We start from the raw sequence: 15,435 nt of genomic DNA on the forward strand, positions 1-15,435 counted from the left end.
GTTTACAAGGGCCGTTGATTTTTATCCATGTTAATTAGCACCGTTCAAATTAAACATTCATTTCGTTTTGTTCATTCATTTTCAAATTAATTTAAATAAGCAGGGAAAGAGATAAGAGAGAAAGAGAACACGACTTGTGGAAATGCCATCTAAAAAATAAATACAACAGTTTAATTACCTTCAAGGCTTCGACCAGCCCAATTTCGTGCTTCAACCTTTGAATTATATTTTGCTCCACGCATGCATTGGTTATGAACTTGTATTGTCTACAGGCCCTCGGCCCATGGGGCAGTCGAAAGTTCAAATCGAACCAATACGTGATTAATGTGTGGATGATCGCTTTGAATCTCCGGGGGGCATAATTGCAACTCCATTTTCCGTTGCCCGACCTGCAGTAATAAATATGCCCTCGTCAGAAAAACACCTGAAAACGGACTTAGTTTTTGGAGCGATTTGTTTGCGGCTTTATCGGTTCATCAGTTAATGGGTATAAATTAAGCCCTGGAACCAGGGCGGACTACCCGGCTATTGCAGCTCTGACTTTCCCGCGTAACTCCATGTTTTTTTTCGCTTAATTGCTGGCTAATGGCCCAGTTTAAACTGTAGGCTGGTAAGTAATAAAGCAATTTGTTAATGTTTTCGTGCGGCTGATGGTAGGAAGAGGAGACTCTACGAGCTACTCTAGGGCCTCTTAAATCACGCTGGCACGATAACATGGCGTCAGCTTCGAGTAACACACGGCAAACGTGCAATTTGAATTATGTTTTCGGGTTTATTAGACGATCATTTGTGATACAAGCTCCGTACCATTCATTGTGTAACTGTAAATTAAGCTCACCAGTCTTAATATTCGAGGCGCTTAACATTGGCTGGGCGTTAACCTGGCGTTTGCTTCAGGTAACACTACAAGTGTGTATTTTGAATTAAAGTTTTCGGGGTTTATTAGAATGGAACTTGTGAAACAAACTCTGTAGCTTCCATTGTGTAAAGGAGCTAAGCAAGTTTATTATTTGAGGCTGCGTGAGCAGTACGTTTGACTCGGCACTGTGATTTGCATTCAGTTTAATGGTAGTGCATTTTTATGGTTAAATGGAAATTTGACTCTTTCCGACTTAGACGCAACTTTGCTTTCAAATAAAATTATTTTTAAAAAAGCTGACTGAGGCTTACAATTAATTGACTCATATTGTTTGAGATAAATTAATTGTTTTGAGCAGCAAGGATTCACTTGTCATGCTGCAGAAAACACAAAGTTTGTCAGTAACCACACTTAATTTTGAGTAAAGATTAATACAATAATATAAGTGTGATTAAAAGTACTGCGATTTAACTGCAATGCAGATATACATATTAACTTCAAACCAATGCAAGCAGTGGTAAGAAACATAAAAGCTAACATAATTTAAATGTATTTATAATAATGTGATGAAAATGTCAGTTTCAAATCGCACCATATAATTGCCAGTACGCCAACAAAATATGCAATAGGCACGCCTCAAATTCTTTGTTTTGCAACCTTTTTTAATTAGAAAATAAATTTGGGGATAGCGAAGCACCGTTGTTGGAGATGCGCTTCTTTTTTAACTGATCAGCAATTTTGTTCGCGGGTGCTAACTTTCTATTGGAGATCCGGCGATCCGCGGGCAACTCTCGTCCTAAAATAATGTCTCGGGCAGATCTCTGGAGAGCGAGATAAATTTAAGCACTGCTTATCATGTGGCCTCATCCAGGTTTTACGATCGACTAAATCTGCAAAATATTTCAGTGGATGAATCGAAATGGCGAAAATATCGCAGTCGGTAGCCTCTAACGCCACGTTGTATAACTGACCACAACAGCTGAGGACTAAGAAATCTCTAGATATGAATTTGTTTTGAAAGAAAATGATTTCTTTCAGGGCATTGAAAATTGTATGATAATTTTGTAACCATAAGGTCATATTTATTAGAGGCCATCGTAGATATTGAGAAATGAAAGATTAGAGAAACATTTTTTTAATGGCTTAAATATTTGAGAAACTCTCTGCAGATGTTGCTTCAGGTTAGGGATCCGAACACGTGTCTAACTTCATGTGAAAAACTCTCAAAGTTTCAAAGTATGCCTGAAAAACTAGTTAAAGCAGGCAGTTAACTTCTGTGTGAAGTAGAACTTATAGGCAATAAATTGTCACTAGTGGTGAATTATCGCGCCGCCTGACATGAGATCGTATAATTTTCTGTACGGTTATCGATGATATTACCGTTGAACAACAGGGAGCTCGGGGGGCCACGCGGGGTCCACACATCAGGTAGAAAAACAGGAAGTGGACCTGAAATGAATAACAGTTTGTGGAATTAGTAGGAAAAATAGTCTATGGAAATATCATGAAAAACGGCTAATGGAAACGAAATAAAAAAACAATTAATGGTCGATAAAAAACAGGCGATGGACAGGATATGAAAAACAGGTAATTTAAATCCTTTAAATTTGAGCAACGTTACAATCCATAAATGTTCCCGGGTTCGTCATCAGCACATCATTGGCATTATATTATCGAAAGTTATTCCTAAAAAGCTTCGATATTACAAAAAAATTTCTACATTGCCATCAGCAGAAGGTGAAATGTCGTGATTGAAAATTCAGAAATAATTTTCATGACAAACTATTGGTTGATAAATTCTTTGATTGATATTTTTTTAATATTTGCTGTTAATTCAAGGAACAAATAACATTTTTAATCCAATTTTTATAGACACTAATGACACGAAGTTTTTGGCTTGCCTGATCTAAATTGAATTAATCGGGTCAATTCATTCGCAAACTTCTGTTACATACTCGTTAATCCACATATGAATTTTAATAAAATAGCTTAGCTCATTGTTATCTTGATTTGAATAAAATTAAATTTAAATCATCCATCGAGTTTCGGAAGGATGCCTTCGCTTAACATAATCACAAAGAAAATTTGCATGCAAATTCAATAGACATAACTGTGGCACGGCGGGCGCTTGCGTTCCATATAAAACTTTGCATTGCACCCAACTTTAAAGATGCTCATGAGCACGAAACCGTCGAAACTTCTAGGTCATCTCTTCGGGTGCAATTTAGCCAAATTTTGCCGCTTACTATACGTAAAACTCATTCGACTGAAATATCTGACAATAATTTAGGATTTTGGAATCGATCTAATAATTTTCTTCGGACTTTACGACACCTATTGTACTCGATCCGCTGTTCCTTTCAGGCGCAGGTGCTCTGTACTAGCCTCCATGAGAAGCAATAATTTCAGTTCAGGAATGCAACGTATGCTGTAAAACAGCTGCCCTATACTTATATCCAGTCAGAAATAGAATAAAATGAACGAAATTATCGTGTAATAGTTCCTACCAGAATTTGGGTTGCCTCGTTCATGTGAGCTTCATAGCGCCCAATCAAACTGGAATCGTTTGCGTTCAGTACATAAAAGTTCATTGAGGTATACAGGTGCTATCTGATCTACTCTATTAACTCGTTCCTGGAGCATAAACGCACACTTTGGACCACCAACGAAGATATTTCAATTGTTTCATTGAAAATAACATACATCCTGCAGCATGGCCATAGACACGAGTCATAAGCATAGTTTCAGTGCAGGTTCAGAGTTTGGCTGAAGGAGATCATGAAAATTACATTACTTCACTGCCCCTCGTACTGCCTATCTCGGAATTCAATTGAATGCATTCATATGCTAATAACATTGGTGACGATGAACCATATCGTATAATGATGATACACATTCATATTTAGGCTTACGATGCCTTTACACTGACAAATTTATCCCTTCCTAACGCCCATCACATAATGATTGAACGTTGAAATTTTCGGTCGTTTAATTAAGCCTGACAACATACTTTTCATGACATAATGTCTCAAATCTCAGCCTTTGCTGATTGACATCGTCATCATTTGCATGCATTAAAACTTTAGAATTTAAATTCTCGATACGAATTCTTCCGGTCTTCTTGGCTGCACAAATCAAAGTCGGCGACAGGGTGCATGTTTGCTAATTTATGCTACTCATTCTATTAACATCTTTTCTATTCTTGACTGTCGTGGAGCGCTAAGAAATCTTCGGCTAATTTTATTGGCTAGCCTTTGGGCGTGTCTTGACCTGTCGCTTCCATTTAGAGATTGCAGGAAACTTTCACGAACACCTAAGCAAGTTCGTCATCTGTTGCGAGAAATTTTCCTTGCCTGATGCGTCCATCCATAATACCACAGCCATCCTCATTTGTACTAGCTTTTGTATTCGTATGAAGAACACAGTAGAGACCCGCCGACTTGCCCGATCTTTCTTGCTCTATTCGGCAGATGCTCAGCATTCCATTTACGATCCTGGCATAGTTTTTTCCTCCACTTCAAGCCTGAGAATGTTCGAAGAATGCCGGCTGAAATTGCAGCTGAAAATATACATGATGAAGCCAAGTTTGAGCGTAGGCTACGGCTCTTCAAGCATTCTATTAGAGAGGTTCATGGGGTTGTTGCTTGAAGTAAACATTTTTTGTTGATAACCTGGGTCAGAAATTTGTGTGCATGAAAATGTTAAAAGCGGGAAAACTGTGGTGTTTTTGGGGCTGTTTATTCAATAAGCCTATCAGCAAGTAAAATTTTCTTTGTAACTTTCATTTCCATAAACCAGCTGTGAACCTAATACAGAGCTCGCGATGCAATCAATAAAATAAGCCCCATTTGAGTGTAGTTAGGAAGAATTAGTTATTTCAACCAGAAGACGATTTCAAGTTTAGAATAATCGTTGCTTCAGTCGAGTTAATGAAAAGCAATAAGCTTTAGTCTTGACGAGATGCTATTCGAATAAACAGTAAATCTGCCCACAAGTTCAACGTTTAGTAAATCGACCACAATTTGCACGATTGTGAAGTACAGTAAATCTGCCCACGAGTTTCACGCCCTGTAAATATGCCAACGAATAAACTGGCAGTAAATATGCCTACGAATAAATGAGCAGTAAATCTGCCCACGAGTTTCACGTACTGTAAATATGCCTATAGGAAAAAACGTTCGGTAAATCTACCCATGAGTTTCACGCCCTGTAAATATGCCTACGAATAAACTGGCAGTAAATATGCCTACGAAAAAACGTGCAGTAAATTGCCCACGAGTTTCACGTTCCAGCGTGCACGGCGCTGCTCGCGTTAGGGTTCCTACTCTTCGTTATCAACTTGGCTATGCGAGCAAATGTGGCCTTAAGACTCCTGTGCGCCGAGTCTCAATGATAGTTTAAATTGCCTTTAAGAATACCTCTTGAATAATGATAAATTTACGGCTTGTTTAGCAGATCCTCTTCACATTAAGGAGGAGAAGATTGCTAGAGGATGCGCAAGGTTGTCGGCAAATTTCGAATATCATTAGCGCTCTCTAATGAGATGCCAGTAGATAACCACGTAGCATGAATGTTTCTCTGAATGCCGGAAGCAAAAATCTGATTCGTTAGGAAGGAGAAACCTGATGAAATAACATTGGGCATTTCGTTCTTACAAAAATTGCGGCCGTTTAGTTTTTGCAGAACTTTTTAGAAACGCTATTTTAATGAACTCTTTATATCGGAAAGATTTAAGTCGATTTAACAATTGTCCATGCATATTCGCGCATGCGTTATTCACATTACCTCATTTTTTACTCAGAAAATCTTGTGCCGAATTCGACTCAAGCATATGCCACTTTTTTTTTGTTGACGGCAGTTGTGCTACTCTTACAACTTACAATTAAATTTCTAAAAATAGTACGCGAAAGCTAACTAAGAATTTGGCACTCACGCTCATGCCTACGGCGACTGTGGAGCAGAACGGTACGATCAGGCATCACCATGCGTCAGGCTGTACAAATTCTGCTGAAGGCGAGGAGGCTCGCATGCAAGCATGTTGGTAAGCTGAGGCTACCATTATATAGTGGATCTACATCACAAAAGTCGGCTAAGTGGCCTTCGCTGATGGACAATGAGGATGGGAGACACAGCGAATTCTTCGCTGCACACTACGGCTCTTCGCTTGTGTCTGCCTCGAGCAAATGCCTTGCTTTTGAAAGATACCCTCTAGCAAATCTCGGTGACCGCCACTTCAGGGTACAGTTATTAACCACTTGAGATTTGGGCTTTTTAACATGTCATGCGAACGGCAATCACTTGCAAGTCATGCACGTCCAGCGGCAATTTCAACTTACGTCATCTCAACTTCGTTTGAAAAAATGACCTGCTCTTTTAATTATTAATTTTAGAGAAGAACACATGGTGTCTGGTACCTTATATGGAGCCATTCCTAACGCGAAGCTTGGTTTAAAGCCCAAACAAAAAATTCTTGGGTGGAACCTTTAAGCTTTTCTTGCTTCTGTTGCAGATGAATCGAGGTCGGTCATACGCCGCAGCCTCTTAACGCTTTCGAGAATTTCGGTGCCGTTCTTACCTGCAGAGTAGGCAGGGCCGATGAGAATCTCAGTGCATCTCATTGACTGAAGAGTTCTGTCTCTCATGACAAACGGCTGTGTTTTTATCGCTAATAAGCTCCTCGTCGTATACTAAAAGCCTGGCTGCACGTTCCACTGAGTTTAGTTTAATCCTCAACCACTGTTGCTTCCGTACAAATAGGCACGGAAGGTTCACTGAAATTCAAAATAAAATGTTTTCAAGAAGACAGCTTCTAAATGGGACTACATTTCGAGAAAAAATTTACAAGTTAAAGTTCTCTACGACATGCACCACAGAAATGTAATTGGGAAGAGGTAGGAAACTTGACTTGCTTCTGCAAATTTACCAGCGTCAAGTAAATGGAAATTAATGCATCGTACTTCCAACTTAGTCTATATAAGTTAAATAAGAGTATCCATTCCTTAACTTTAGGAATGATGTATTGATCCTAATCGGCTATTAGCTTTTCCTTGCTAGGATTTCACCAGGTACTTTCCATCAACGCATGACAGATAATTTGGTTAATTTAATGGATGAAGCTGATGGGAGATTTTTCTTGGGCAGAGCGCAAAAAGCCGTCGGATCAGAAAGCCTCGAAACTGCCGTGACCTTCTTAAAGTCTGCGGGTCATGCATAACTGTTCATGACTAAGAAGGAAAGCTTTCCACCTGCAATAGCCTAAGGGTAGTCATAGCGTTGTAATGAGACAAAATTACATATGATGACCATAAGTTACGATGCTGCTCTTGTCGCGTAATGAAGTGGCGACATCCATCTGCGAAATCCAGAGGACAGCGATTACCACTGATATAAAAAAGTTAATACGATAGCAGACTTTTAAACATTTTTCTACGTGCTTAGGAGATCAATTTGAGCACAAGTTGATGTATGTGCAGTCATCCGCTGTAAATGGCAATTGAGACATCAAAGGAATCGCGCAGTATGACCACAGTTCGGTGCTGCAGAACAGCTTATGTCAGCGTCAGGAATAAGTTCTTGGCCGTTCTTGTGGTGCGTTATGTAGCGATTTATTTGCATTCTTTATGGTAAGCTTTTATGATACTAGTACGTTTGAGAGTATTATAAAACTTATGGATGTTTAGCAAATTTGTTTAGATTTATTTTCAGAAACTGTATGGAGATTCCCGGTATGACATGATCGTTTATGAGAAGATTTCTCAGTTGCGTTGAGATGAACCGCCTTGTACCAAAGATGCAATAATGTAAACGCGATTTGCAGAGTAAAACCTGCCTCTAGACACTGTAGCCTGGAAAAACAATCGTGATTTATCTGACGTTAGTTAGGCATATATGATCACGAAACTGGCAGAGATTGATTTGAAAATTATATAGGGACGAGGTTATAGTTTTTGCATATCATTTCCCGTGTAAACCGACATTACTACAGCCGTAGATATTAACTTTACCTTCAACTTTTGAGCTGAAATGCAGGTGAAATTACTGGCGAATTTCGCGAAATATCAGCTTTGTATTAACCCAGCTCATCGACAGACGTTTACACACGTATTTGATTAGCTAGTAATAGGGTTCTTGTTATATCTTCATTACTTCAGAATTTCGGAGCAAATTCCATTCATGTGTGGTTTTCAGATCTCTGAAAATGTTGTCTTCGAAATTTATCTCGCAATTGTTTGAAATTTTTGGAGAAAAATAAAAATAAATGAAAATTGTACAGAATTAATATAGTGTGAGATAAAAGTATAAAAACAAGCGGGAATCGCAAATGATTTTTTATAGGACGCAACCTTGAACATCTTTAGCCTGAGGCTTGGGCGTGGCAGTTCCGCGAGATGAGGGAGAGAACTCTTGCTATCTGCACATCACGCAATAACGAAACGAGGAATGGGCAGATCAGCCGATAACAGCGTGACAAATTATCTGAAAAACATTACATGACAAATTTTAGATTGTAAATGTTCGGGGAACAAATTCCAGATCGTAATTGTTCGTGGAACAAATACCATCCATGACGATTGACGACCAATATCATACATATTTTAATAACTGTCCAGCTCAATTTTTGATCCTGAATAATTTCAAACAAGATATATTAGTGCCCGTCTCTGCTCACCCAAAGTTCGGAATACGTCACATAAACGCCAATCCATGCAGGCACAAAGTTTTGAAACGTCACATTAATGCCGATCTTTGCAGGCACAAAGTTCGGAATCACTGACAATGCTGCCAGTCTCGGCTGGCAGAAAGTTCTGAATAAGTCACATAAATGTCAATCTCTACTGGAGCAAATTTCAGAATTTGTCCCGGTGCTCCTAAAACTGCTATTCAAATCATATGTTCCAGGTGCATCTCGAGACACAACGGATGATATCGGCTCCAAAGCCACCTCTGCGCATCGGAATTCGAAGCGTTTCGATAGGAGTGCAAAACTTTTTTTGTTTCGGTTTAAAGACTCTGCTCTCATTGAGAGATGATGAGCTGCCTGAGTTCAAGAAGGTGATTTAGATTCAGAAACGATTCAAGAACTGAAGAAGATTTTATGATTCACTTTTTAGAGGATTTGTATTAGCAGGTGATGGGTCTAACCAAATTTTAAGAGACTTTAATGTCTAAACATTCTCTCGTGTGGAGCACCAAACGAACACTTGAGAGGAACATTTTTTTTTGCTCTGACCCCATCAGGAAGCTCCGTCTTGTGTAGCGTTTTTGTGGGGCGTCATTACTTGCAAACCTGACGGAACGCCCGTTGAAAGCCTTCATATCGATCTCGTACCTTGGGTTCAAGCACTGCACTTACACTCTGACGATCGCAACCGTTACTAACCAGCAGAATTGGCGGCATGTTGCATTTTCCTCCATAGCATGTGCTGCTTCTTCGGACTCTATATTCCTCTGGAAGGTTTGGAAGAATTGGAAGACGGCGCAGTGGTTTGTGTCGAGTAAAAAACTACTGTAAATCATTCCTCAGCAGCGCATTTAGTTCTGCCGTTCGGCCAGCGGCAAAGCTGATTGGTTGCGTGCATCACCTGTCAATGGGTGCTTATCCCGGCGCCTGTTTACCGATTGCCGACCAGAAGTCAATTGGGAGATTGTGGTGAAAGGGGAGCCTAAAAAGCATTTTCTTTTATGAAGATGCCGAACATCGGCTTCGGCCCAGTCAATGTCATAGTTGCTTGGTCATGAACTTTTTGTTTACTATTTTGAAAGCTGAAAATTTATTTCTAGGTGCCAAATAATAGCGTCTAGAGATGCACTGCGCGGCAAGGCTCGGTGTCCAATTAAGTTGTGTTCTAAAGGAGGTTGAGGTACGTGTGTTTTCGATCGTCTTGTTGCTGCAAAAAGTGCAAAAATTCGCATTTGTAAAATGTGTTATATAATCTGAGGAAAAAATTTTAAACTGACGATTCAGGATTAAACAATTTTCTTAAAGACTAGAAAGATGATCCATATTATGCTGAATGCTGAAATCACTGAATTTGTGTACATAAAATAAATCAATCAGCATTAAGGCATAGCACTTTTGCTTCAAATCAGGGAAGTGTACTTTCCATTAATTCGCCCCATGGTTGATCGTTTTTTCTCTAGGCTTTACCGACAATTTTCCTGGGCTTAAAAATGGGGCCGTCTCAAATTAGATTTAAAGAGCAATTGTCGAAAATACTCTGCCAAAACACCATCCATTTGCAGCCCGGTAGCAGTAAGTTCTTGACGATTAATTAGAATTTGGAAAATTATTTGAGGACATCAGAATAAAATTGCAGTTGTCACAATAGCAATTGCGATTAAAAGGCTTTCTTTTTTTGTAACAAGATAATGTAGGTCATCCAGTGGCCCGAGGACTGCAAGTGAAGTCCTACCCTCCAATTTTCACGCCATTTGCTTGAGAGATAATTCTTCATTTTATGAAGAAGCACTATGTTAAATTTCACTTACTTCTTGCTGTGATATCTACATAGTTATCGCTGTGGTCCAGCACGATGGTGATTACAACGTCTAGCTAAGCAGTGGCCCTCTTTCTTCAGTGATAATTACCAGTCTAGGTGATTGCGGATACGGACGATTACGGTTAAGGCTGCTTCTGGGTATCGTAGATCCGCGATGGTAACCTGGCATGCAAGGAAGATCTGGAACCAGTAATTACAATCCATGGAATAAATTTGTTCTATCATGCCTATGGCTTGACCAACGCTGGCGCTTTTTTTAATACCAAATACCGTCATGTCTAGTAGCACAGGCCTAAACTGGGGCACGATGATTTAAAATATTTACAGGATAATTGTTAGTGGCTGGAGGACATTGCAGTGACACGAAATTGGTGGAATGTGTGACTTTATTCGCGTACTGATAAAATATATCAAGATTGAAGTTTGAATGAATATTTTGGAACCAATGAATGTATTTTAAATTTATCAGTGGAAAACATTGACGCTGAACTGAGGTTAATAAGGTTCCTTCTGATATTGATGAAACTGCAGTCGTCATTTTGTATCGATATTGAAACAAAAATTTAAATGAAATAAATAATTAATTTGTTGAAATTAAACCGTGCTGCAGTCATATTTTATGCACAGAATTACGTCTGGAAACACAATCACCAGCTTTTTATTATGTATAAATTAATAATAAATACATATCATATAATGATATATACGATATTGAAAATTATACAACATAAGCAGCTGAATAATATATTGGTTGCTCTATAGCTCTTTTTTAGCCAGTCACACCCATAAATTTTATATGCTCTTTTTCTCTTATGAGGACGAAATCCCGCACGAAGTAGCGCCTATAGCGAAGCGACATCTTAAGGCCGCGTAATGAGATGACACCGTAAAGGGAGGCCTTTTAATTGAAACTCGACATGATTATATGTCTTCGCCGCTCAGAGGTCGCTTCTTTAGGAGACATAATCCTCAGTCTTTAGAAATCAGTTCACGGGAGAGCGGGATAACTTTTGGTCCGAGTTCTATACAGTGAACATTAATAAAAGCCGTATATTTAATGATTCAAGTTTCGTAACATCCAGCATCATTCTCGTGGTCGAAAATATGTTTTTAATATTGGCTGTGTGGGATCTTGTTCGGTTGATGTTTAATTTACTGAGTACGTGGGAAACTAAATTTTATTGAATGTGGCATTTCTAATTGATTCGCATCATTTAATCAACCCGCATTCGTTATTTAAGTGAAACCACCATAACAAATGTTTAATTTGTGCCGAGAAGATCATGTTCTGCCTAAATAGGAATGCGTGGTATATTTTTAGTCACTTGAACTGGTTTCAATGCAATAAAAGATTCACACGCGACTTGCTTGAACTTTTGAATCTCTGAGAATATTTTCCAAGTTTTTGCTCGTCGACCAAGTTTTGCATCGACAGTATCTAAAAAAAACTTTAACGATCAGAAACTTGTATGCCCTGGCTCTTGGGGAGCGTTTTACTGTCGTTTAATAGAATCAAGGAGCTCTAAAAGCCCTGTAAACCATCTAATTCAATTTATATTGTTTGACATTATATTAATTTTCATACAAATTTTATATTTTCTGGGCATGAGTTCTTTTTGAAAGCAACCGCGTCGAGTTCTTGTGCCGTTTGCTACCCCTGAATTAGTGCCGTATAAATTGTTCTCGGCTCTCGATAAATTCCGGTCTTCCTTATGGAACAGCTTACGGTTATGGTTCTGGGCTCCAGCTGCGGACATTTCGGCCGATCAAAGTTTAATAATAAGCTGCCAGCATCGATGACGCGGGAATGAATTATTGCTGATCTTTCATTCTTTATTTTAATATTCTTCTTTAATTCTTTAATTTTATTCTTTAAATATTGCTGAAATTTTCATTCTTGACTGTTTTTTTAGCAATAGATGTTGTTTTAATTTCGTATTAAGATACAGTATTGACACTGCAGCAATAATATTAAAATAAAGGCAATAGAAGTTAAAAGTAAATTAAGCTGTGCATTAAGTTTACATACTAATGATTACTTTTTCACAGGCCGTGAAGCCAACTTCCGGGGAAACAAAGGGGAATGAACTTGCGGTTTACTCCAAATTCGTCTAAACTACTTGCGATCTTCGGACTCCTGCCACCGACCATGGACCCTCCAGCAGCCACAACCAACAGAAGGCCTTTGCCCGACTTGCTGCCATCGCCAAAAACAGCCTCGCTCTGTCCTGAGATTCACACCAGCGTTTCCACTCTGGAAGACGCTAGACGTTCCCTCTCAGAGCCTCCCGCTTACTTGCAGTGCCAGACGTTGGCGAGCCTCAAACGTGAATGCCCAAATAGTCCACCATATCTCGTCGAGAGTGACGAGCCTCTCGACCTTCGGGTAGAGTGCAAGAAAATAAAATTTGATCATAGCGAGAAGAGGAAACTGACGGTTCCCTTCGTCGAGACTGTTGACGTGAATCCAAATATGACATTTTTTGAAGCCATGCAGCAAAGTTTAGCTTGCCATAACAGGACGTCTCGGGATACTAAATCTCCTTCACCGACTCCTTCAGAGGGTAACAAAAGTGTGGACTCAACAACATTACCTTTCATTTTTGATCCTCGATTCTTTTATCCACGAATGCCGCAAGTGACCTACCCAGGCATGGGTAACGGGAGCCCATACTTCTCGTCACCTTTGCCATCACCAGTTAATTTCCAATTCGCAAACAATTCCCCCTACCACCCATTTCCAATTCCACCGGTTCAACCTACCCCATATTCATTCAAGCAATCGTTTTCAGAGAATTCAACTTCGTTTTTATACGAAGCAATTAAAGACCGCAGGGAGAACAGTCATTTAGTTCCAAGTCCATGCCAAACCACTTCTAAAAGCAAGGACCGCTATACCTGCAAGTATTGTGGCAAAGTTTTTCCTCGTTCAGCCAACCTGACGAGACACGTGAGAACCCACACGGGTGAGCAGCCTTACAAATGCCGACACTGCACACGATCTTTCTCAATATCATCGAATCTCCAGCGACACGTGCGTAACATTCACAACAAAGAAAAACCCTACACATGTCCGCGATGTAACAGGGCTTTTGGCCAACAGACTAATCTTGACCGACATTTGAAAAAACATCAAAACGAGTGCCCGACCATCCTAGACAACTACCCACGGAAATTTGAGTATTCATCGATCGGAGAAGCTATTAAAAGGTCAAATAATTTAAACTCTTTGCACAAGTTTCTAGCAAGCGGAGCTCTAGCGATGTCACCGAAGTCCACCGAAGACATGGAACCATCAGACGTTGACGAGGCCATTGATGAAATTGTGGACGTGGTTGAAGACGGCACTTCTGATTCAGACAAGGAAGATCAACGTCCTGACTCAACTGCAACTTATTCAAAGGAAGAATCTGTCAATGACGAAGCTCAGGTTAATGGGTTAGGGAATACCTCAGTTTCATTTGAAATGACAATAAGACCGGCGTCGGAGGTGATAGCCAGTCACGACAGTGATTGCTCTCCTAGTTCTAGCAACCTCATAGCTGCATAGTTACAAATCCGGTAGAAAATCCGACGCTTTAGACCTAGACTTATTTTGTGTTAAGGAAACCCCAAAAGCATGTTCATTTTCAGGTATTGCTAAAATTATTGCAGTTTGGTCGAATGCAGTATATTTTTTAGTAGTTCAGTGACCGACTCGAATAGCTGGGGTTGATTGAACTAATAAAACATGTCCTGTGAAATAAAGAGACTGAAATAGCGTTTATTTTAAAGTATGAAATCATATATTCGCTATGGTTTCACATAAGGTTAAGTTGAAAATTATTTCGGGTTAACGTGACATTACACGGCAGAGTGCCGACCAGGCATTCCTTGAATTTGCGGCATCAATAATATCAATTTTGTGAAGAAATATATTTTTATATTTGAGGAATCTTCAAACAATTTTTATTTCTCATTCAAACATTAACGTAAAGATACTATAGAATTTCATGCCATTTTGCAGTTATGAGAAAGCTAAATAATGTTTATTTTGTGAAATATATTTATACAATTATTTATTCATCGTTGAAATGGAATTATTTAAACCTCTATCCTTATTTCCATTTATTATCTGTGACCTCGTTTTCTACCATCATTCATTTCCTGGGAGTTACTTCGATTTCTTCACATAAATTTGCACCACTATTAGATAAAGCACTTAAGCGTAGAGTACGCATCACTCATGGTGGCTGAAATAAGCTTTTTGGTGGCACCAACATAAGTTCTGACGGCATCATTTTTATTGTACGCAGTTTCAAGTTGTCTTTACGACAAAATTTACGATTTTTCATAAAAATTTCTGTCTCATATTCGTGAAAACTTGGGTTGAATACTTTTTACTGATCTCAAATTTCTTCTTTTTCTGGCCTGTTCATGAACTGTTCATATTTAATATTGTTCCACTTTTCTTCAAGGGTCGCCAGTAATAACCAAAAAGATATCATACCAACGTTATTTCGAAGCGCTGATTGTGTTACAGCGTTATCGACTATTGGAGATCATTAATATATATAAAATAAATTTATTAGTGACAATATTTTTATTAAGAGTTATGTTTTTAACTGCACTGCTCACCATAGATTGATAGAAAATATGTTTATATTTTTTTCCTTTAAAACAATTCTGTGTTTTCCTTTAAAACAAAATGTATTTAAATTTACTTTATGGCAAAGAAATGAATTTTTTTAATGCTATTTGATGATTTTCTAAGTGTTGAGTCTATCAAACGATGTTAATTAGTTCTTTGATATCATTTACGAAGTCTTTGAGTAACTTTTCCAAGAGATCTCCTCATTTATTGTTTCAAGGTAATATTATCCATGCAAACTTTGGTGTTAAATTCTCTGGCAAAATTTTGTTAATTTTTTTTTATTTTAGTGAGAAATGTTGACAGAAAATCATGTTAAACCGTTAAATGTTTGGCATTCTGATGCAATTTGTTAGTTTTTCATAGCCATTCTAATAAGTGTGTCATCTGATACATCACTGCGGAGCGCCCCTGCGCATCGGGTCAGGGTGTGGGGGTTAAGTTGT

The 15,435-nt window shown here is 38.8% G+C and overlaps 1 protein-coding gene across 1 annotated transcript in view; it reads left to right on the top strand.

The window, feature by feature from the left end:
• LOC108683409 (histone-lysine N-methyltransferase PRDM16-like) overlaps positions 1–14,970 on the top strand; it is an 83,096-nt gene extending 68,126 nt beyond the window's left edge. Inside the window, exon 2 of the mRNA XM_018172721.2 lies at positions 12,409–14,970. Within this exon, the coding sequence (XP_018028210.1) occupies positions 12,443–13,909 (1,467 nt within the window). The 5' untranslated portion in view covers positions 12,409–12,442 and the 3' untranslated portion in view covers positions 13,910–14,970. The remainder of the gene's footprint in view (positions 1–12,408) is intronic.
• The last annotated feature ends 465 nt before the right edge of the window (positions 14,971–15,435 follow it).

The sequence above is a fragment of the Hyalella azteca genome, unplaced genomic scaffold, assembly GCF_000764305.2.
Source record: "Hyalella azteca isolate HAZT.00-mixed unplaced genomic scaffold, Hazt_2.0.2 contig7948, whole genome shotgun sequence".
Taxonomy (NCBI): Eukaryota; Metazoa; Arthropoda; class Malacostraca; order Amphipoda; family Hyalellidae; genus Hyalella; species Hyalella azteca.